Source organism: Platichthys flesus, chromosome 15 (assembly GCF_949316205.1).
Source record: "Platichthys flesus chromosome 15, fPlaFle2.1, whole genome shotgun sequence".
Classification (NCBI taxonomy): domain Eukaryota; kingdom Metazoa; phylum Chordata; class Actinopteri; order Pleuronectiformes; family Pleuronectidae; genus Platichthys; species Platichthys flesus.
Window position 1 is genome coordinate 13,416,484 of NC_084959.1, and position 24,459 is coordinate 13,440,942.

Sequence of the window (24,459 nt, forward strand, 5' to 3'; positions counted from 1 at the left end):
GCATTTCCTCTTTTTCTGCTGTGGCCCTTGAACTTGTTAAGGTTCATTATGTCAGAGCCATTTATAAGCTTGACGCTTTTGCTCCTCCAGCAGCAGTTTTAGAGTCCTGCTTGTTTGCTGCTGTTCCCTCATTCTGGATGCTTGACTCTGCCAGTTGCAATAAGTATTAATTATCATAATTAATAACGTTAACAGCTTTGCTCTAAAGGTCTGCATGTGTCCTGCTTTTGAAAACTGATTATTATTCATTTCACCTGCAGCCGCTTCTTGCTTTTAAGCAGAACATTTTCAAAACTGATGGAATGAAGTAGTTGCTATTCCCTCGTGAACTTTAAAGGAGACATATGATGCGTTTTCAGTGTTTCTCTCCTCTAGTGTGTTGTTAAGGTGCTCATGTTTGTAAAAGTTCTGCAAAGTTAAAAAGCCCAGAGTCTGCAGTAAAGGGAAATCCATGACAGAACAATGCCCGATTTTTGCATAGTGCATGCCAAGCAGCTAGTCGGAGACACCCCCTAAAATTTGTTGTGGCTCGCTGTGTCTGTCCATGCTTGAAGCAGCAGGCATCCGAAACAACTTCACTACCACTGACGCATATCAAAGTTTTGGTTGGTAGCACATCTCCTAACTTATTTGATTTGTCTTGTTCGGCCTATTAATGGAAATAGGCCGGTGCCACCACCAGTCGGTTTGTGTGTCCTCTTCCACTTCTTTGCATACTTCCAGGTGTCTGGTTGTATTTTTCTCAACTGATACACCTATCGCTAAGGAGAACTCGACACCAAGTCACAGTGCCTTATGCAAGAGAACGAAATCCTGTGTTGATGACACAGTTTGCCTGAGCAATGACCAATCTGAAACAAAGCAAAGCCAGGTAAACTGAGAGCAAGGACAAACATTTCCTACATTCGCTTATCACAACAGAGGGAACCAGTTGACCAATAAGAGCAGACTGGGCTGTATTGGGAGGGCACTAAAACCAGAGAGACAAGAGCTAAAACCAAGCATTTCAGACAGAGGCTGAAGAGATGTGCTGGGCAAAGTGGTGCCTTTTCTGACCCCAAAAAGCTTGATTATGAGCTTTATATGTCTCCTTTAAAGGCTGAGGCTGTTGTTTCCTATGTTTTTATTCTTGTGCATTAACACCAATTCGTGTTTGAGTCCTTCTCTCAATACTTTCTCTCCAGCATTTCAGTTGGGACCATCACTTTCAACACTTGGTGATATTGTTTTAATGGTTTACAGTTAATAGTGGATAACTGTTGTTTTTGCAAACACAGACAGCAGCAGTAAGCCAGAACCTTTCATTAGTACTATTGTCATCAATCATCCTTCAATAACTCAGTGATGTCAGTGGTTTCATGCAGTGTGTGTGTATTTGCGGACAGAAAGCTGAAGCTGTGGAGTGTGGGACCAAGCAGTTTGAGGAGCTGGAGTTCTGCCAGCTGGAGGAGGAGAGCAGTTTGGAGGAGAAGAAGGACACGCAGAGCTCGCAGCTTCTCCAAGAGAGGGCAGAGTACCACTGCAGCGTGGCCCGGAGGAAGGTGGGAACACACACACATATAGAATACCATCATTAAATCCTAAAAGTGAGTGTGACCGGACAGTTTGACATACGTGGATTCACAGGAGAAGATGGCCACAATGGAGGCTCAGGTGAAGCAGCTGGGGCTACAGGCCGCGCAGGACTGTGAGAGGATGGTTAGAGACAGGGCGGTGGCTCTGCAGCTGTTACACAAGGTCAGCTGCTCATAATGAGCCTTGTGACAACTGCATTGTATTTAACACATTATAGGGCTGCAAGGCATGCATCAATCTATACATGTTCCTTCTGCCTCCCAGGAGCAAGACAGGTTGTGTGCTCTGGAGAAGAGGCACCACACATTGGGCGGAGAGAGAAGTTACCTGAAGCCCAGCAGCAACATGAAGGAGGTGGGTGGGAACACGTGTGATCTCTAAGCTGCAGAGTAATTACTGAAAAAGTGGATTGAGGAAGGAAAACACAAACTTAGATGAACTTTCTAAACAGGATTTGCTTCACATCAGCGAACCTGACCTTGTTTATGTGGACGGTCCTCCTGATAGCCCCTGTCCCTCCTCTGCCTCCTTCTCCTCCTCCTCCTCTCACCTCCCCTCCCCTGAACTCTACCCTGTTAGACTACAAGAGGTAAATCCCAACAAAAACTAACAAATCCTAATCGTGCCTGTGCTGTTGCAATACAAATAGGCATGATGGTGTCAAAGCAGATACTGACAAACATTAGCGAGCTTGCAGTGTGAAAATTCTCTGTATATTAGGTTTGTTAAAACTTTAAAGGATTATACATTCTTCAAATTAGTGGTTATTCCATCTAAATTGAATGGAGATCGAAGAATTGTTTTCTTTGACATAAATTAACATCATAGGGGTAGATGAAAAAAAGAAAAGAAAGGAAAATGTCATACCTCCGCCAAGGCACAACTGTCGCAATGTGAAACCACATTTAAATTTACTAGATCTGTGTTTTTGTGGGAATGAACGTGCAATAATTTACACACAATCATAAATATTAGTCTGTCAAAAATCCTGTGATTTAATCCATCAGAATTTATGAATTATTCTTTGAGTGATCAAAGACAATTTTGAAAAAAGAAAAAACTGGATCTGTCACCCCCAAAGTTAATTGGGTTCTTCCCTGACACATACCAAATCCTTCAAGTTTCATGGTAATCTGTCTAGTTGTTTTTTGTGTAATCTTGCTCACAAACAAACAGAACAGAAGATGGGTGAAATACCCTCCTTGGCAGAGGTAATAGACTTTGAAGCAGCTGCTATATATTCCTCCCGATGTTTTCCCGTTTGCTTCGTGAGTCTTTGCATGACTTTTCTAGGCGTTGACAGTTTGTTGTCTCCTGCCCTCTCATCCCATGTCTCTTTTGGCCGTTGATGCAGGAGTACCTCAGGCTGTCTGATGTCTATAAGATGTATGGGAATGCTTCTGGGCAGCCTCACTCTTCCTCCCCTGCTGCTCTCCACTGCGTCTCCCTCTCTGTATCTCCAGCTATGCCATGCGAGGTAGACACTCCGCCTGCTTCCTGCCACACTGTCCACATCCTCCTCTGACTGATCTATGTGCTAAATACTGAAACCACAGAAGCAAATCAATATCATCTCGAAATATGTCCCAACCTCTTAACTTTCTTTTCCCCTTTCTTCTCCCTCGCTTGTGTGTGTGTTGTCTGTGTGAAGGAGTACATCACAGTCAGTCAATTAAGTCAGATCTTTGGGATGCAGAGACTGAATCCCTCCTCCTCTGCCTCTATTCCATCATTCCACATTGCCTCTTCTGAATCTGTCTTCTCGTGCCACTCAACTGCATGTGGCCCTTCCTCCTATCTCTCTGCACAGGTTTGTTTTTCTCCCAGTTCATGATGCTTAATGGGTTTCTATATTTCTGATCCGAGAATACCATCAGAACTGATCCACAACGATCTTTCCTCCCCGCCTGATGCTTCTCTTACTGATGCTCTTGCCTATCCACTGCCTCTTTTTTTCTCTTTGGCTGGTTGCCTCTCATCACCTCAGAGTCAGCCTGAGCTGAGCAGGAATGCAATGCCTCCTATTAATCTCGAGCGCTGGTACCAGGACATCATGGCGGCTGGAGAGGCTCAGTCGTGTCCTCCACCGCTGCCTGCCAAGTCTTTTTCCGCACGCAGACAAGGGCAGGTAAAATCTCCACTGTCACTCTCTTGCTCGCCTCTTTATGTCTGTCTCTGTCAAAAAACAAACTCTATTTGAGGAGCAACTTTCATTCAGATTAGTGCAACAGTCAATTAGTTCAACTATTGACTGATGAGCCAAGAAAGGACAAGACGAAGAAAAATGCTCACAAAGAAATTCCATATAATAGATTTTAAAAGTTATAAAAAACTATAAAAAGTACATTATATAGAAGAAATAAATCAAACAAAAATTCAGACAAACAACGTGGAATAAACTGATTTGCATAGAGGAAATTCAATAATATCTTAATACTATACTTAATCCAAAGCCAGGCTAAAACACGTCCATCTGCTCTCAGGTCTTCCAGCAGCTTGGAACGTACACAACTGCAACATGTATGTTTAAATGTAGCTTCTTTTCAATCTGGTAATTCAGAGTCTTGCTAAACACTGCTAGTGAGAGGCCAAATGCATCCCTGCTCCTGAAACTAGGCGGCCCTCTAGTAGACAGTTCATGTATTTCCTGTTACAAAGACAAATATGGTTTGAAAAGGAAATGTCAAGGAGAGACATTGATATAAGTTTAATGTTCAATCTAGTACTCGATTACAAAGCCACAAAGTGAAGCACATGAAAGGTCCTGTTAGAAATGAGCAGGATAAGGAAGTATTTCAGCTCACATGACTGGTGCAACTGGGAGGACAGACCCAAGTCACTAACTGATCAGCTGAGAACCGGAAAGAGTGAGGTCAAAGGTCAGATTGGTGATGAACTCGACCATCACGACCACCCCGTTCATTTGCTTGCAGGATTTTATACATGTACTCAGTTCAGATTTTCCAGTCACCCTAAAAGTCAAAAAGAAAATTCTTTGTCTTCAGCTGTTTTTGTGCAAAACATCTCAAATTAAAAAAAAAAGTTATAAAAAAAAAACTGAGGTGTCTTTCTCCCCTCAGCTGTTGAAGTCCAAATCAGATGGCGAGGTTGGCCTGGCGGCGTCATGGGCCCCAGCCCTGCCACACTCCAGCGCTCATGAGAGAGACGCATCCACCAAGGTGAGTCTGTCTGTTGACTTTAAAGCTAATCTCTAAATGAATGCTTTAAAGGTAGTTCACAGTGTGATGCCCTCCACGTGTTTCTCAGGGGTTACAGTTAGCTCTGGGAGAGATGTCAACGCCGTTAGACACGGAGTCCAGGAGGCAGATGGTTGTACAGAGCAAAGGTACTCGACTCCTTCAGTCTTCATCTGATTTATTTAGCAGAGTGGAGACTTTCACTGGGTGTGATCATGTGACTTTAACCAGAGGAAAGCTGTGGTCCTTTTTCCAGGAACATGTATTGGTTCCACTTAGTTTGACACGATCTGTGTGATTATATGATTTTAACCAACTGGTAGCAGTGACATGGTACCATCAGCAGAGGGCACTGCAAGTCTGTGACGGCTGTCTCTGCCTCTCTGCCTGCACAGACGTGTCTCCCACTGTCCATCACTCCATCCTGCATCACCAGTCGCCACCGAGCGGAAACCAGGCGTACGACACCCTGAGTCTGGAAAGCTCCGACAGCATGGAGACCAGCGTCTCCACCGGCAACTCCGCCTGCACCCCGGAAAGGTGAGAGACTGGGAAATCAGAGGCTGGCTCTGTTACCATGGGAACACTCCAGTCTGCCCTGTCTTCCAAGAGAAGGGTCACTGTTTTTCCCAGTGACATCATGTTTCCGTTAGACGTCTGCTCCCGTGACTACAAGTAACACTGTCTGTTGCCATGCCAACCTCTTCCAGTTTTCTTGTGAAGTTCAAAGACACTTTTTCATGAAGAAAAACCTTTGTCTCCTGTGTTTGGTCTCCGGGCATGTCTGTGTACTTTTTTCATCCAAGGCCTTGTGTCATGTAGCTGTGTCATCAGAGGCTGCTCCCCTCTGTGTGTTGCAGTGCCTGTGGGTTAGAGACCCAGAGGATAGAGGAGATGGAGAAGATGTTGAAGGAGGCGCAGCAGGAGAAAGCCCGACTCGTGGAGAACAGAGTGAGTGACCGGGTTTGGTGCTGCAGAGTTTGGACATGAACACGACTATACGATATACAATTTACAATATACACGTCCAAAACATAATCTCCATGATCATTTAAATTAGTGGATTAATCAATATGTCGATGGACATAGAATTATTTGGCAACTGCTTGGATGATTGATAGTTTAAATCATTTCAAAATAAAACATCAAAAAACTTACAAGCTATCTTAGCAAGGAATATGAAACAAAATCTCCTTCAAATTAGAGCAGGCATTTGTCAATAGTTTCTAACCAACATTTTCAAACTAAATTATTAAAATGATTATTTGAAGATGGATTAATGAGATTGATAAATGAATTGATAGGGGAAATAAGGTAATAAGTAATATAACAAAAACTGTGCTAGTGGAAAACATTGACACAGTTTTACTGTGTAATCAAATGTTTTTTCTCTATGGGATGACTTATCAACCTATACAGATAAGTCGTATTTTTATGGGCATGATGATATCCTGATATGGATTATCAATAGTCTATATTAGAATATTATTTGTAAGACATTAGTGTATACCAACATGATATATATATTATTCAACCGTTTCAATTTCCATTATTGTAACTGTGTCATAAAATCTGCTATACAAGGTTTACTTTTATTACTATTATTGTTAATCGACAAATATATGCAAAAAATACATCAAAATTGACATTCCCTCTAAAAATACAACAATCTTTCACTGGTTAAAAAAAATCTAAATATAATAATTTAACAAAACAGTGAGTTTTTAGTTTGTTGGAAATATTTTTTTTAAAAGACAGATTTCTATAAAAGATGCTATATGATCATCCAATCACCAAACCTACCAGGTCTACTTAAGGTGGTATTTGGTAAAAGTTTTGTGTGTCTTAAAAACAGTCTGAGGGTGATCAGTGATCATCAGGCAAAGTGAAGTTGTGAGCGGTGTTTGAACAATCTTGTTGAAAGTGTCTGAAAACAGCAAAGGATCATTTTACATCAGCAAAGCTTCTATATACACAAACTTGAGGGATATATTTTACAAAACCCTGGATTGGGACTTGAATTCTCATGCTCCTCCTCTGACAGTCATCCACTTTGTATCGCAATATTTGCCTACCATTAACATATTCGAACCCGTCTCCCTGTTATTTTTCTTCCCTTCTCCCCCATCTGTTCCTCCCTCTCTCCTCTCCCAACGCTCCCAGGAGAGGGAGGTGCAGGCTCGGCGGCAGATGTTGGAGGAGGAGCGGAGGAGGCGAGAGGAGGCCGAGAGAAGGCTTCTGGACGAGACGGCCCACAGGCAGAGGCTGGTGGAGGAGGAGGTGAAGATGAGAGAGAAAAACTTCTCCCAGGTCAGTGGAGCAGTGGGAGGAGATGACGGCGGCGAGAAGTGGAGGGAGGAAGGGAGGGAGACTTCAGGGAGAGGATGAGAGGCGAGACACTTAGGAGAGGCTGGGTGGATGAGAAGATCAAAGACTGTCAGGAAAGGGAGACAAAGGGGGAGAGAATGGAGGGAAGGGAGGAGCGGGTGAGAGAAAGAGCAGTGAGAAATGGGCGGGGCTGAGAGGAGTAAAAAACATATCATATATACATCATATTTTAATCTGATTGTGTTTAATTACCAGCTTCTCTTTTTGAGTAGTAAACAAATATGATCAAATATCAACACACCTTTAGCTCAATGTATTATTAGTTCTAGAAAACACTTTTACTATCAATAACAAATCAAACTAGAACAGCACTTAGACTCTGCCAAGGCCCAACAGTCCCTTTAGGTATGATAACACCCATATCATACCATCAAACGTGCTAAATTTGCTTTCATCCATTATTATTATTTTCTGAGAAATCAATGAATATAACGAAAGATGCTCTCAAGGTGAAAGAAAGTGGAATAAAAGAGGTGATGAACTGATCTGATGTGAACTTTGTTGCTCAAACTGATGAACCCAGAACATCTCCCGCCGCTATTTAGTGTTTTCAGCTCCTTGTCTTGGTTTCACGGCCGTCGACTGTGTTTGTTCATTCTCACCACTTCCATCAGTGATGTGATCAGACGCTGCACATTTCCTTTTACTCTGATGAACCCCCTGTACAGCAGCACTTAACACTATACAGCAGAATCAGAGGCTATAGCGCACAAAGGTAACACCCTTAGTAGTTGATGAACTCAAAGAAATTAGATTTATTATCCTTCAAATCCAAATGAAAGCTGACAGTATATCAGTATTATACCAAGTGGCTTACACTGGTTTAGGTCACAGAAAGAGAAACATCACACCTTACTTGCTCCGAAATGTCGGTATCCCTACGGATTTGTTTTGACTTGAAATTTGACTTGTGTTAATAACTGTAATTAGAAAGTCACTCAGTAGGACCATGCATCGAAAATTTGATGTGTTCTCCCCTGATCCATTTAAAATAAACCTAAACACCTTCTTTAGGTTGGGCTGCAACATATTGGGCCCTGACATGTGATCAACCAAAAACCCTTAAATGAAGCTCCACTGATTATCCCCATCACATCCTTTAGTAGCATTAAGAGCATCAAGTCTATGAGTAACAACATGAAACGTTTTCTTCACAGGCTCGTCCAATGACGCGCTACCTGCCCAACCGTAAGGAGGAGTTTGACCTGCGCGCCCACGTGGAGTCGTCCGGCCACAGCATCGACACCTGCCCCTTCGTCAACCTCACCGAGAAGATGTGTAAGGGTCACCTGGTGAAGATGGGCGGCAAAATCAAATCCTGGAAGAAACGCTGGTTCGTTTTTGACCGTCTCAAGAGGAACTTCTGTTATTATGCGGGTGAGGATACATTCTATTTCCAAAATGTGGCTAAATTTAAGCTTGACTAAATAGATAAAAAACAGATACTAAATCAGTTCACTAAGTTTTTGTGGACATCAATCCGGTAAAATGGACGGGTGAAAACAGAACTCCTTACTGGAAAAAGTGACCGATCAAATCATATCCCACTGCATAATGCAGTCCCATTAATAGGCAGAAACTTGGACTATGGGCAGAGAAGGTCTCTGGTTCGTCTCTGGTTCGACTCCACGGAGAGACAACAAAAGGCGAACCTGGATTGATCTGCCCAAAACTCGAAGAGTCTCCCTACCCTGTCTAGTGCCCCTGAGCAAGGCACCTTACTCCCCCAACATCTGCTCCCCGAGCGCCATACATGGTCGTTCACTGCTCTGTGTGTCCTGCACCAGATGGGTCAAAAGCAGAGATTACATTTCCCTACCTGCATGAGTGTGCCTTTGCATGTCTGTGCATCTGTTTGGGACTAATAAATGCATCTTTAAAAAAAATTTTTTATTCAGAATGTTGTTTACATCCTCAATCACACCTGAATATAATAAAGACATCATGTTTTTGTCAAAATCTTTCTACATGATGACGTTTTTTCAGTCTCTGACGCATTCTTTCTTGTGCCCTTTAAACACTAAATACGCTGTTCAGATATGTGTCTTTCCATAGAATGAAATGTATTTTTCGTTCTGATTGCCGGATTGTGTGAACTCACTCTTTCTGTCAGGAGTCTCCAGTGCTTTGGAAAAGTGGGTCAATTCACCTCATGTGCTGAATGAAAGGTCCATATTTCTTCCTGATAGCTGGAACACCTCTATAAGAAATGATGTTTATAATATATGTATAGCTCTCATAATTATAACGCAACCCCACAAACCAGAACTTGTGCTTTTAAAATCGGTTCAGAAAAGTTGTATTATCAACATGTGACATGTGACATCAAAGTGCATTTCAAAATCTGCACGTTTGCAGAACAGCTCGAGTAAAAACATCCCCCCCTCCTTCCTCTGTCATGGCCCTGAGGCCTCCAGTTACTCCTCGTGTTAGAAACTTCTCTCTGCACCACCAGGACTGAACAGGGTGAAGGAGACAAACCAAAGTGAATTAGTTAATCAGAATCAAATTAAATGTATTGAGAACCGGAGGAATAGACTATGGAGCCTGTAGAGTAGACCACTATGGAACCAGTCCTGTGAATTAGATGCTTCAGATGTGATAGAGCCTCCACACTTGGAGAAGTTAGGACAGCTCATGAAGGCTTCTGATTGGACGGTTTGGGGTGGAGGTGGCACCTGGAATAATTGACAGCTGAATGACGGGAGGGAGAAAGAACATTTTAAAAGTTTGACAGCTCACATGAGATTGGCTCAAGGCGAGGGAGTCAGGTTGTGATTGGACGAAGAGAGAGAATGAGCTGATGGGAGCGTAGAGACAGTGAGCACTGTGCATGTGATTCAGGAGACAAGAAGACAGTGTTCCTGACGGAGCTGCCACTAAACTTCATTACTGAAATGAACTCTTTAAACTCACCGTAAAGAAACGTTCAAGTTCTATTAAGTATTTAATGATGTGTTGTTTTGCTCAAAGTTATAGAGCTCACAGTAAACAAGAAATTACTTAAATGTAAATTGTGGCCCCTGACTTTGAATATTTCTAAATCCGCAAATGCGTAAACTTTTTGTTGAAAACTTTCCTTCTGTTCACCAGGCTGAGTCCTGACTTCTTCTTAGTTGTGGCTGTCCTCGCTTCTCTTTATTCATCAGGAGCCAAACAGTGAATAATGCTGCACAAAGTGGAATATTTCGCCCTCGCTGTTCTAAATTAGTTGGCAACTCACATCTAAACTGTCCCCGACGTTTGTATTGAGAACATTTAGTTTGAATAATTGACCCATTTTGGGACACAAAGTTCGAAACACAATCCGAGTATATTTTCATTACTGACGCCCCTCGTCTCTTCGCTCCGCTCTCTTTCTCTCTCTCTCCTCTCTTGCCTAGCCTTTTCACCCCCTCACTCCTGACGAAGATGATGGTGGTGATGATGGTGATGAAATAAGATGCAATACTTTCTCTGGATGTGTTTTTCTTGGGGAGGAGGCTAGCTCCTGGCTTGTTCGTGACTAATAAAACGAAACTCACATTTCAAAAACATTTATCTCATTACTAAGCAGATTTGACTTATGGAAGAGGGAGAAGAGAGAAAGTGTTGAACGTATTTCAAAAGATTGCCTTTTAATTGTCGCTGGGTGTTTGTTTCTGAGCCGGGCACCGCAGCGCGCACTGGAGGAGACAGAAAGAAAAGGGCCGCTGTTTGTTTGAATAAGACCGGAATCAGACAGAAACTCTTTAAACTGAGGTAATTTGAAGAAATTGATCTGAGATGAGAAAAAAAAAGTCTCCTCACACTCAAACTCCTTTAGTTTAGCCTCAAACTAGGAAAAAAAACATCAATCCTGCGATTGCATCCGCTGAGATCCATCCACCAAATTTACGGAAACATGAAACTCCTGAGTGTTGGAGTGACCTAAAACTGCTTATAGGTAGACGCTGTGAACAGAGAACCAAACCCCTGTGTACTGGACACGAGCTCTGACCTGCTTTAAGGGAAAATGTTGAAGATCAAATCCAAAAGATGCTTTTCCTTTTAAGATTTACAAAAGATCTCAACCTCGCCAGCGGGGACAAAAATAAAAAAGGGTACGACTGAAGAAAACAAGTCAAATTAATAGGATGGCAAAGACTTGAGGCATAGCTTGAAATAGACCTGCACTTTTAATTAACTTTTACTCTGATCCACTGCTGCTCATACCTATTCATGGGGTATGTGTGTTGCTGGGAAAAGTGGGGGTTAAACACCTTTCTTCTTTTTTTCCATATCTGGTTTCCCCATCCACATTTCACTTGTTCTTCTTCTGTTTTACTCAGACTGCCACCATTTTTCAAATATAATTAATTTTACATCTGGTAGAATAGACGGAGAGAAATAATAACTTAAGAAGACACAATATTACGTTTAAAAGTAAACCAATTAAGGCAGAAAACAAACAATACTCATCCATTCAAGTAAATATGCTATTCACTGCTGAACTGCTCACTCCTGAGGGCAATATTTAGCTTTTTGAAATAAAATCACTGTTAATGATTAAATTAATAAAAGTTTAGCTTAATCATAAATTTAAAGACTGATGGGGAATAAGAGATGTATAAGAAGATAAGTGTCCTGGCTTTTACCCAGAATCCTTCCTAAAGTCACATTTTAGGTAAATAACAATCTTATCTTGAATAAATGGGCAGATCATACAACTTTTATTTCTGCTGGAACTCGTTGTAAATTGTTGGGAACTGTGTTAGACATTACAAAGCAATTTATCTATTAGGCCTTGTCTCACATGCAGTTTGACCTGAGCAGTTGTTGTTGTGCTTTTCTTACGTTTCTGGTTTTAATTTATTTCCATCTCATTGTGTTTGTTTTAAACTATCCACCATTGGATCACAGTCAGCTGTTACTAGTGTGAGATTATTCCACAGTTGCCTTTATTTCATTATAAAACGGCTAAAATTAACGTAGACATTTTTTAACACGTTTTTTGGGATCCACGGCCCTTATTATGAAATGATAAATATTTACTTTAAAAGGAATTCAGGCCTTGACAATCTGTCCAAAAACAAACATGAACTGTATTCCCACAGTTGCGGCTGGTTGTTCTGTCTGGAGCTCAGACTGGCAGAGGTCTTGCATCAGTACAAGACGTAATATAATGTTTCTTAGTGTATTTTTTTTTCTTTTTCTCCTCTCAGACAAGCATGAAACCAAGCTGAAAGGACTCATTTACTTTCAGGCGATTGAAGAGGTTTATTATGATCACCTACGCAGTGCCACCAAGGTAAACACTCTCTATTCTATTTTATAATAGGCTACTAATAGATCATAGATTGAATGGAATAAAATCTGAGGGGTTTAGATTCACAATGTTATTTAATCAAATTAGGGGGGGGGGGGGGGGTATAGAGTAATTTTTAAATCACAGATGTTCTGTTTTAGAAATTTATGAATTAAGGTTTTCGAACCAGCTGTAACTTTTAAAATTAATGTTAAAGCTCATTATAATTATAAAATAAAGAGTGTCTGTGGGACATACAAATTGGCAGGTTCTGAATTGATTTGGATGGATTTGCAATTTTTAACCTTTTAATCTGATTATCTTATTTTCCCAAAGTGTATAGACTATTTACAAACATTATTTTGAAGCAGACAATTATGTGTCAGCTAGTATTTTAATGTAGTTTTTTCTGATAAACATCTTGGAGGAAAAAGGTGCAACAGGTGCAGCTGCAGACTCTGGTCTATAACGTCCCCCTCTCTGTCCCCCTGTGATCCTCCAGAGCCCCAATCCCTCTTTAACCTTCTGTGTGAAAACCCACGACCGGCTCTACTTCATGGTGGCCCCGTCCCCGGAGGCCATGAGGATCTGGATGGATGTCATAGTAACGGGCGCCGAAGGCTACACGCAGTTCATGAGCTGAGGGACCATGTGTCGGGTGACAGGTTGGGAGGATGATGGGGACTGAGCGAGCACCGTGACACCTGCGAGGCAACCTGAGCTGCTCCCCTGCTGGGGCTGGAGCTGAGGCTGAGGACACGCGGCAGATGTGTCCGGGATGGACATCTGAGGAGACACTTGATCTGGTGCTCATATAAAAGAAGCCTGATGCTTTGGTGCAAATGAAGGCTGAGTCTTGACATAGGTGCTTTTTTTTTTGTAAGAATTCTCAAGTTGGACTGAGACTGAGCAGCCTGCCTTTGGATCTATGAAGGGAAGCTTTCTAGAAACAAAACCGTATTAAACTCGTTCTATTACCAAAATGTATTTTAAATACTTACAATATGATTTCGGGAGGTTTCTGGAGGAACACTTGGAATATTTCTTACTTCACATAAGCTCAAACTCTTTACATCTCGGAAGCCGATCTGTGCATGCGCAGTATTAATCTAACTTTTCTCTCTTTTTGATACATTTGTACTTTTCCCTGCAGTTTGTTAACCTTCCGATTAAAAAAGTATCTTTTAATATGTCAAAAACACTAAAAGGAAAACAGAGTTCTATAGCAAGTATCTTAAAATATTTTTAAAGAGTCATATATTACGCAGCTTTGGTGCCAAATACTTTATGAAATGTTTTTATCTGATTTTTACAATACAAATTTTAATATCACTCAATATACAGTGCAATATTATAAGGGCTTTTCATTCAGATAAATAATAGCATTCATGTGTATTATAAAAAAACATATTTGCATTTTAACAGTAATCATAAATTATAGTCCTGTAATGATATTGTAAAACTACCGTGTATATCTAATGAATAAAAGTATGTGATGAATCTGATGCTTTGTTTATCTGACAAACTAATTTGTTCCAGACAAATCGGCTAAACTGAACACGTTCACTTACAATCCAGCTCCTTCCTTAATTAGTGTTTCTCGCAATTAAGTCATTCATTTTTTCAGCTTTCTTTAAAAAACCTCATAAGCCCTTAAACGCTCCACACGTTTCATGTTAAATGGAGAGCACACAAAAGGTGTTTGCTTCAAGCCACTACAACTCCTCTATTTACACAACCACAGTCAGGTAGTGGAATTAGTTAATGATCTCATTAACTCGTTAACTGTAGAAGTTGTTGTTAGAGAACTGAAATCATGTGTTTCTGGCTCAGTGTAATTCATTTGATGTCTTGCCCTGAACTATAGTCTATTTAAAAATGAGAAGGAAAAATAAACATGTAGTGAAATGACATGCAACTTAACATGTATGATTCAACATCGAGAAATTTCACATGTGAGGGGGGGGGGGGGGGGGGAAACACGTCACGGAGAAGACGTCTCACAAAAATTCTCCATAAACAAGTTTTTTTAAATATTAATTGCTTGCTAAAAATATATTCACGTTTTATATATCTCACCTCCTCGGTTCAAAACTATGACAGAGATGTGCAGGTGTAGACCGATGATACTATGTCAGCGGGGCCGTTAAATTATTTTATAGCGGTGATTGTGGAAATATTTAACAGATGTTATCAATGAAACACACCTTGGCTCCTGACAGGTGCCGATTAGAGTCAGCACTGGAAATATACAAATCCCTGGTTCCATAGTGTAAGTGTTTTAGTGATTCAAATGAGCATCCAATTCATGGTATTTAAAAAATCAGAAGTGTCTGCAGCTTCATTGACATCGCTCAAAACATCCGCGTCCCTCTGACCTTGGGAGAGACGTTCACACACGCTGCTATCATCAGTGTCTTTGAGTCGCCGGTGCACCTGTCTGAATTATAAACAGATCAACGTGAGCTCATTACCGTGGTGATGAGCATGTGTGACACCCAGCCTTATTGTTGGTGAAATATTAATGAGCCAAGGGTGATAACGGTTAAAGATGCAGACCGGCCTCTCCCTGAGGCCTCCGGAGCTTGAGCACGATGGTGCAGGTGCTGAATTAGTGAAGGTCTCTCATGATGTTGTCAGAATTAATGGGGGGGATATTAACCTCGTCGGAAGACAAGCTCAAGCGCTCTGATGAAATGGAGATGTCTCTCGGCTCGGAGGGCATGTTCATAGTAAAATCACCTGTCAAATCCTCGCGCTCCCTCACCCATCACAACATTTCACCACAGACGTTTGTAATTTATACGTTTTCATATCCACATGTGCGTTCAGAGTAATTTAGGAGATTAAAGAGAAAAAATTATCTCCTGCCCAGCCCCAAACATGTCCACATGCACGCACGCACGGCAGATGAAAGCCTCCAAATAAATCTAAATGCATCTGAAGCGGCGGAGAAAGTTCCGATCCTAATGTGCACCGCTTTGAACAAACCTTCTCCGCTCTCTTTGAAGGAGAACGTAAAATGACAGTCATTAATTCAGAATTGGGTGCGTGGCATACAGATCATTAAATCGTAATAGAAGAAACATGTTTTTTTGGGGAGGGGAGAGTTTCGTGGCAAGAACAACAATGATATGTGAAAAATATCCGGAGGGGAGAAGCGCCAGCATTGACCTAATGAAGCCAACAAAAATACAAATTGTAAAGCCACAGCTGCAGCCAACTACTTTTTATTTCATTGACTTCCAGCAATGAAAGGGAAGTGCTCCCAAATTTCACTGCAGATAGAAAATTGGAACTATCACACTGTGTGTGTTCAGTTTTTATAACGTCCAGTTTTTAGACCACAACATATTTTTCACACTCTAAATTTAAATGCCAATAAATCAGACAAAGATCGATTACAGCAGCTCGGTTTTTCTGAATTTCTTGTCTGCCATTCGGTCACTTTTATGGGTTTGACCTTTGCCTTCAGACATGTTGTTTTTTTGTCAGTTAAAGTGGGAATTAGGTTTAGAGCTGTATCAGTGTAAAGCCAGTCTGGACTTAATCAGCGTGATGTTACCTAAAGTACATATACATGCAAATTGTGTCTAAGTACAGTAATAAAGTAAATGTACTTTGTGACATCGCACACCCTGTATAAACTGTGTAGGAGTGCTTGGCGTGAATGAAGATGTGTAAAAGTTGAAAGGTGACAGACGTCCAACCTCTGGGGTTTAAACGACTCTGCAGAGCAGCGGGACACAGCCTGAGTGCTGCGAATGACACAGAGGAAACCCCCCCCCCCCCCCCCCGGGACCTGTTCACCAAGTTTGGGATGTGTTCACTAAAAACAACATGCGAGGCACAAGTGAGACACGATCAGTAAATGTACCTCAAACTCTGATTACTCTGTTGTACAGGATGTTCTGTTTTTCTACGCTTCATTTGTCATTTATTTAAATTCTATATTTTTTCCAAACTTATTTTTTGTATAACACCCAATTGTCTAACTACAGTATCCATCAGTCAATGATTCATGTGTCCTGAACACCTTTATGAAAATGTCTGCAGGAGTTAGAGCGAGTTCAGAGAGATGGTCTAAAAACCGACATCCCTAAACAAAGACACAACAGACGCTGTCGTCCTTCATAGCACGCACGTCTGTTTCACCATGAAGTCCTTGAGGAACGGTAAAATCAACACAACCATGTGACTGACTGATTCAGATCCGTCATGGCTTTGTGCAAATCACTTTACCCTTGTATAAACATTCATGAATAAAGGACACATCTTATGCTTGTCACTTTATAGAGGCTGGATTATCACTTTTCGTGCCAGAAACAAATGAGAATGAGCTGTAGCCTGAACACACAAACATGAAAACCGCCACAGATGATCCCCTCCGAGCGGCTCCCATTCACAAGTTGTAAGTGAATTCCGTGTTTTCCTCATATGTTCAAAGAGGGGCAAAAGTTGAGGACAATAAATTCGGAGGGAGATGATGATGAAATGATGGTGTAACCCTCACTAACGCGCCATACGTGCGCTTGGCATGCAGCATTGACTTTTCTGACTTCTGGGCTCACACACAATATTCAGACAATAAATGTAGGTTTATAATTTTGATGGGCAGCTCTTGTGCTGCTGAAGAAACGTGATAACAAACACCTCAAATATAATTTGATGTTCAGTTTGATCCAAATTTGACATCCTTCATTTCGTTCAGCGGCAAACAAGTTTGGATGATTTGTTTGACGAGAATTAAAAGGGAGAAACAAAGGCATTTTGACTTATTTCACAACTTTTCCTGAATGATGAAAAAGGGAAATTGAACCTGATCGTGGAGACAACAGGAAAACGCTGCAGCGCTGTGGTGAGCAGCACCTTGGACTTATTCTTATGATGCACAAACAGGAAGCCCTCTGTGGACCAATTAACACAGGCGGAGAGAGCCGTCAGCGATTTCCTGGGAGACCCTTCGACTTCACCAGCTACTGCTGTTTCAATCTGGTCTCCATTACGACCACATTTATCCAGATTGCATCAGGTTGCCTTTCTACAAATCGCTCCAAACTCAGCGATCACACATTGGGGCGATTTGCTGATTAGCTCCCCTCTAACAGAGCTGTCTCTTTAAATGACTCGGATTAACACAAACAACAGAACATTTCACTCCGATTCAGTCTAATCTACAAATACTGAGGTTCTGTGGATTATTTAGTGGACGTGTTTCACTTGAGTGGAAAAAACTCCTCTGCAGTCATTCTGGATAATGTCTTGTGTCTCCTATGTGCAATCAATTCAAGTTAAAAGAGTCCCGACTTTCACTTGATACACAAACTCATGCTCAGCGGACAAGTCCATTAGACGCTACAGTGTCCCATCAACATGCAAATTCAGCAGAACTGGAAATAAGGCCATTAGTTTGGGCCAAATTATCATGTCACAGACGTGCAACTCAGCAAATGAGTCGGTGGAATGGTTGGACCGGGAGGGGTACGGAAAACAGGCGGAAGGGATAGAGAGAGGGGTAGAGAGAGAGAGAGGGGTAGAGAGAGAGAGAGAGAGAGAGAGAGAGAGGGAGAGAGAGAGAGGGAGAGAGAGAGAGAGAGAGAGAGAGATGCAAATCCCATGGCAACAGCTACCAGAAAACAAGTCTAAAATAGGGGGCAGTGTCCGCTATTACTATAGCAACAGGAGAGCAGCACGCTCACCCATCTGAGGGAGAAAAACAAAGCTTTATTCATCACATAATTGTTATTGACAGTCTTTACCAATAAATGAATGTGTCTCACTAACTTAGCAATGGGAAAAAAAAGAGTCGACAACATGGAGCGATGATTTAACTTCAATTGTGCATAGACTCAGTCATTTTATCAAACAAAGTCTCAGTGAAGTTACGAGTTGACGACTACTGAGTGAATGTGGCAAAAAGATGTATTAAATACAATTTAGACATAATTATAGCCTCATAAAGTAATTGCCAGACTGGACTATATTTCAATGACGACAACATATTTTCAATCAACACACAAATGCAAATCAAAAGTGAGATCATAATTCATTTAATTTACATCTATTTACCTGCTATACTGTATAATCAGAGACTTTTATTTTAAAATACTTATTGACCACATGTCGTTACGTCAAAAGAAAAGAAACAAGCTCTGTTGTAATCTAAAGCGCCGCAGCACTGAGCTCCACTCCCGGTTTGTTTACCTCAAACATGTGCACACTCTGCACTGCAGGAGGAAAAAAAAACACAGTGATGCTCTGGCTGCCTTGCCGAGCATCGGCCAATCACAATTCACATCTACCAGAATCCAACCAATGGCAGCCAGGAAGCCTCAGCACGCGCAGCCAATCGGCTCTGAGCGTGGACCACTGATGCAACGGAGATGCAACAGAGCTGAACAACAAAGTGCTGTGAATCAAATAGTCCCCTTCCAAAACAACACCATGCCTCCTTATTATAAAGTACGGCATCTGAATTCTACTGGTTTGTGCTGGAGGGTCGTTTGCACCTAAACCAAAACCAGGTTGTGACGTCACTTTCAGGGTGTGAGTCTGCTCTGTAACAAACGGCATCTGCCCTCCATGCCGTCTCCCTTGGCAACAAAGGACCACAAGAGAAAAAAGATTACAAAGTGTAACGTTACAGTAATCTGATTACATGTCAGATTACCACGGATACACTTCTATTTCATAAACTCGCAACGGGTCTTGTTTACACTCTCCTCTTTGAAATCGAACTATTCAATTGAATAATTGATATCAGAAGATATAATTAAATCCATAATATTTCACCATCTATAGACTCTTGGCAATAATCTACTTCCGCTAAAGCATAATTGTGTAACTCATGTCACATGTGCTTAATTTCTATTGAATGCCTCTGGTGTTTCCTGTTATCTAGCAGGAGCAGAGTGGACAGAAATCGCCGTGTTGTGTCAACATTAGCACCGTGATTGAATCAATGGCCACTCGCTGTAAGACGGGTCATTAAAGTGACGGGTTTACTTTAGAAACTCACGGGAGGAGGCAGCTCTCTAACTTCTGTGGCGGAGCAGCAGGGAGCGAGCGAGCAGGTGGTGGGACGTCCTTCAGCGGGAGTGGGCGGAGGGATCTGGTGTTGTCCCCGTGACGCAGTCGGTTGCTAGGTGTGAGTGAAGTGATGCTTCCCCACGATGAAGCTGCTCCTCAGTTTACTGCTCGAACACAACAAAGCAACAACTCGCCGTTTCCCGGATCTTTCCTCCGAGCTGCAAAACACAAAACAACGGCAACAGCGAGGGCAATGGCTTTTTGAATTCGTGAAGCTTTAGGACCCGAGAAGAAAACGTGCTTTGCTCCAGCAACGCACCCCCAAAAGTGCTCTCCACGTTTTCCTGCAAGAATGGAGTAAGTCGTGGATGTAGTTTGTTGTGTCAGTGTCAGTGTGTGTGTGTGTGTTTGTGTGTGTGGAGGAGTTTGTTATTTGGCTGGTTTCTCTACAGTAACGTCTGTTTCAAGTCATTGAATTTGTCTGAATAGTTTCTTGTTATTTGTTGTGGTTCCTTCCAGTGTTGTTTACTTGGTTTTAGGGTCAAAGTCTCTTCTTGCGTCTTCTTGTCAGAGTGTTGTGTTAGAAGTGATGTCCCGATGGAGGACGACGGCGTCACGTTTCTGCCACTCTCAGTTTCCTGTCCCCTCTCATAGAAACCACTTTATTGACCTTTTTTAAAGAGCTTAAGTGATCAAACCGGTGTAATTGATTAAAAAGGAACATGTAATTGGGAGCGGCTGATCTGCATTGATCCGATTTTAAGGATCAGGGTGTGTCTCACTTAGAGGGATGTGCTGTAGATCTGCTGTGAGTCTGGAGCCTCATCAACAGTTGGGCCCCTGACAGCGTCAGGTCCCACGTGCTTTGAGTGCATTTTCCTTTGGGGATGTTCAAAGTCCCACAGGTCACAGCTCTCACCTCCGCATCACTCACTGCTATTTCTGACTGTTTTTATTTCATCTTTTTTTAATCTTCTTTATTTCAATTTTATTTGAAATCCTTGATTCCATCTATAAATGTGTATATTTAGGATTGCTCACCTGACCATCATCCTACTACATGACATCTTCATTTTTCATCACAACAGGCTGAATCATGTGGGAAAAAGTCACCGAAACCGTCAGGAGTGATTTTCCTGGTTCCATCACGTCGACTGAACAAGTTGGATCTGTTCTTTGTCTCTGAACGCCTTCTCCGTTTGTCCTCTAGGTTTCATTATGCTCACCCAGCCCTGCTCTCTGTGGCCCATCTGTCAGACCCCGCTTGCTCTCAGCACATGCTCGGACTTGGACTTGGCCTGAATCGCGGCACCAGCAGACAGAATGATGGCAACATCAGCTCCTGTTTGGAAGGCTTTTCGTGTCTGCCCGGCAGACCCCCTCGCTCTCTCTCACCCACAGGCTAACCACAGCCAATCACAGGGGTGCAGGGGGGAGGTGTCAGAGGAGAGTCAGCACTTAATTGGTGAGTTGCAGTGAGTACGTTTTTTATATTTTTCCCATTTCAGGTGGGCTCGGCACTGCAGCACATACGTCCTTCTCGAACAGTAGGTAAAAACTAGCTTGTCTAATATACGCGACCGATAGTTTCTAACTTTATTCAGAAAAATATCTTCTTTGCAGAACTATTACTCGATTAGGGATTAGGAAACTGCGACGTGCGCTGTTGGATGAAGGATGTTTATTTTATATTTTTTGCTGTAACATTTTTCTTCACCCGACAGCTAGTAACGACTACAATATTTTCACCCTCTTCAATAGGTGATGGTCTCACTGACTGGATGACGGAAGAAGTGGATTTCTCCTCATACCTCCCAAACCCCCCTTCCCCTCCCTCCTCCACCAATGCCTCCCTTCCCCCCTCACCCCTTCAGAATGATATCCAGGTGCCCTCTGACTTGGAGGTCATGACCTCTCTGCTGCAGGAGGAACTCGCCCAACTAGAGGACTACTTCCTGTCCGAGCCAGTGCCCGAAAAGGGGCTGAGGCTAGGGAAATGCGACAGGGGTCCTCTGCCGGCGGGTCCTCAGCCGTACGGTCAGCTGCCATACGCATCATACTCGACATCCAACCAATCGGACACCAGCCCACTTCTTGTCACCCTGGCAACAGGAGAACTGGACCTGCTGAGTATCTGTGGCGGGCCCATTGGGCGACCCAAAATTCCAAGACACGCCCCGTACAGCTGCAGTCGCCCCAGTGGGTGTAGTAGGAAAAGAGTCCCTGATGGTGTGAGGTTCAGTGAAGGTTATGATAACAGTTCCAAAGCAAGCAACTCAGGTAACTCAGCGGTGAACCTGTCAGGTAATTATTGCTGTGGAGAAGACGAGCAGCTGGTAGAAAAGAACTATTGCCTGGGTAGTGCAGTTGAAGTCAGACGATGTGCTGTTCTAGCCAAAGAGGACAAAAACTGCTGTTTCAGTCAAGATGTTATCGGCGGGGGGAAAGTTGTTGGTGGAGGTTTTGGCTTTGGTGGATCCCTGGATGTCCAACACAAGAAAGAGGATTTGTTGATGTATAGCATGAGGGAGGTCAGTGGAATGGCTGGTTGCCACGACATGCTGAACAGTATCAAGAGCAGCGTAGAGGTGACAAAAGCTTCTGTCTGTTGGAAAACCGAGAGCAACGAGGGCTGTTATCTTCCAGCACCGCAGCCCGAGGCCTATCCTAGCTTCTTAGGCAGTGTCAACGAACAGCTCAAATCAGAGAGTCTGCAGTTAAGGCAACATGAGCTACACTGTAATTTCCTCGAGGATCAGGCCCCAGAGTGTCTTTTAATGGCCAGGGAGAGTCTGGACTTGGAGTCGTCAGGGCACAGACAAGCATGTAGGCTAAAGGAAGACCACTGTGACTCAGAGTTCGACCTGGATATCACCCCGGGTGAAGGCGGGGAACGCAAACAGAAGAAGAGAGATCAGAACAAAACTGCTGCTCACAGGTGAGTTATAGTTTCTATTTGAATTTCAAACATAAAAAGGACATAAGCATAGAAAATCTCCATTTAATCTTTCTTCTCCTGAACGCAGGTATCGCCAGCGAAAGAGGGCGGAGCTCGATATTTTGGAGGAACAGCTGCACGGCCTCGAAGGGAGGAACCGGGAGCTCCGGGACAAGGCAGAGTCCGTAGAACGTGAAATCCAGTACGTTAAAGATCTGCTGATCGAAGTTTACAAAGCCCGTAGCCAGAGGTTGAAGCAGGACACAACAGCGTAGCACCGAGCTCGAGCAAGTCCGTCTAAAAAGGGAGTAACAGGGAAAATGTGGAGCTTATTTGAATGTTTCTAACGTTGTTTTTCCACGGTGAGAGGGGTAACTGCATGCTTCGCTAATTTTACATCTTAAATTAACACTGTCCAATGCGTCCACTGCTTTCGCACTCCAATCACTTGAGCCTGCACTGTGGCATTGCAATGCTTAAAAACGACAATCATTTTGAAAAGGTCTCGCACCGAATGAATCTACAAATTATTTCTGAATAATTACTGTAATTTATTATGCAGGTTTACTATTTTTGATTGCCTTGAATTGGAATTGATGTCAGCAATAGCGTTTTAATTTTTATTGTTTTTATTATTTTTTAATTGCATTGACAGTGTCGCCCTTTTCAGTAGTAGAAGTAGTCGAATATGTTGTGTCAACTGCATCATTTTATTAAAGACATCTTTCAGACCGAATATTTTTATAGAATCATTTCAAATCCACCTTTGGACAGAGGATAATATTTCAAATGTGTTTTTAAATTATAAATGTATTTACTGAAGGATCCGGTGACATACAGATGAGGAAAATAACTTGTCAAAAATGTATTTTATTATTGTTACTCTTTTGTGCACAATTTTATTTACTTAAGATCCAATGCAGCCCTAACTTTTAATTCCTCGATGGGATTTGTATGTTTCAAGCTTGTCATTCTATATCTGGTGAAGGTCAAGCATCTAGATTTGTTGGAAATGTTACTTGGCTATGTTAACATTACATCCGTTTTATTTTTCTTATGTTTGCATTACATGGGACATAATAACCTTTTTTGAAAAAATGCTTGCAAATGTTTTCCAAAAATATAAATTCGGTCACCAAATGATAACTATTTTAATGTTTACCTGTCTCAAAGGTGGAAACTGATATCTAATCGTTTTGTGGTAATTTGTGATATTTTTCTCTGGCACATAAAAAATGTGTACAATCTTTCTTGCCACTCAGGATATGCAGCATATTATCCTACATACTTACAAATAGCAGTAGGCATTTGTAGATTACAGACTTGTAAAATAGCTCCTCTGTTCTTCATTATACGTGGAAAGATTTGACAGGTTAACAGGTTTTCCCAATGGAAAGAAAGGGATTTCCACATGTTCAAATATTGTAAGAAGTAGTAGTAGTTAACGATCTCATTCTGCATGTTTTTCGCTCTGGAATAGAAAATGTAGGATTTCAGAAATGAGTTTCTCTAAACTGCTTGTTAAGGCAATAAGTTTTCTAGGCCTCTGGCTGATCTGCACTAATTTGTAAGGACTTTTGTATAATCAGGGAGTGGAGTGTTTCAGCCTTTTCTTTGTAGAAACCTAAAGAAAAATCTCATTAGAGTGTTTGTCAAAGCTTTTGCAGTGTTGGCTTTGGTTTGAAAGGATTATATCTAAATTATTTTCCAGCTCTTTTCTCGCTTAATTCAAAAAAGATTATTTTATTTTCCAAATGTAATTAAGACATTTGTTTTGTATTGTTTGTTTAGTTTTTGACAAAAACTGGTGTCACACTGTTGTTCCTCCTCCCCGCCCTGCGGTGTACTATCAACTGTGAATGTGAAAACCAAATACACGTGTAGCCTGATGACAGCAAATCTAAAAGCACATTATAGGGGTTTGTAATCTTATTTAATTTAATTATTTATCCATATTTACTTTGTGTGTCGTCAACGTTTCTCCATTTCAAAATAAAATGTCAACTCAGTCCCTTGTGTATTATTCTGTGTTTTTTTTCGCAGGGAAAAATTAAAATGATTGCCAT

The 24,459-nt window shown here is 41.9% G+C and overlaps 2 protein-coding genes across 9 annotated transcripts in view; both read left to right on the plus strand.

The window, feature by feature from the left end:
- phldb1a (pleckstrin homology-like domain, family B, member 1a) overlaps positions 1-14,326 on the plus strand; it is a 30,902-nt gene extending 16,576 nt beyond the window's left edge. For 6 of the 8 annotated variants that reach the window (XM_062406757.1, XM_062406755.1, XM_062406759.1 and 3 more), the window contains 15 exons: positions 1,386-1,541; positions 1,627-1,737; positions 1,840-1,929; positions 2,027-2,164; positions 2,930-3,052; positions 3,227-3,385; positions 3,563-3,703; positions 4,656-4,754; positions 4,843-4,921; positions 5,168-5,312; positions 5,633-5,723; positions 6,936-7,082; positions 8,318-8,537; positions 12,344-12,429; positions 12,929-14,326. In XM_062406757.1, the coding sequence (XP_062262741.1) occupies positions 1,386-1,541; positions 1,627-1,737; positions 1,840-1,929; positions 2,027-2,164; positions 2,930-3,052; positions 3,227-3,385; positions 3,563-3,703; positions 4,656-4,754; positions 4,843-4,921; positions 5,168-5,312; positions 5,633-5,723; positions 6,936-7,082; positions 8,318-8,537; positions 12,344-12,429; positions 12,929-13,069 (1,926 nt within the window). In that variant the 3' untranslated portion in view covers positions 13,070-14,326. The remainder of the gene's footprint in view (positions 1-1,385; positions 1,542-1,626; positions 1,738-1,839; positions 1,930-2,026; positions 2,165-2,929; positions 3,053-3,226; positions 3,386-3,562; positions 3,704-4,655; positions 4,755-4,842; positions 4,922-5,167; positions 5,313-5,632; positions 5,724-6,935; positions 7,083-8,317; positions 8,538-12,343; positions 12,430-12,928) is intronic. The other 2 variants (XM_062406760.1, XM_062406763.1) reach the window with 2 other exon arrangements.
- Positions 14,327-19,492: 5,166 nt separating this feature from the next.
- Positions 19,493-24,392, plus strand: atf5a (activating transcription factor 5a). Its single transcript, XM_062405473.1, has 4 exons — positions 19,493-19,812; positions 20,666-20,920; positions 21,217-22,393; positions 22,482-24,392. The coding sequence occupies exons 2-4, from the start codon at positions 20,779-20,781 to the stop codon at positions 22,666-22,668; spliced, it is 1,506 nt and encodes a 501-aa protein (XP_062261457.1). The 5' UTR covers positions 19,493-19,812; positions 20,666-20,778; the 3' UTR covers positions 22,669-24,392.
- The last annotated feature ends 67 nt before the right edge of the window (positions 24,393-24,459 follow it).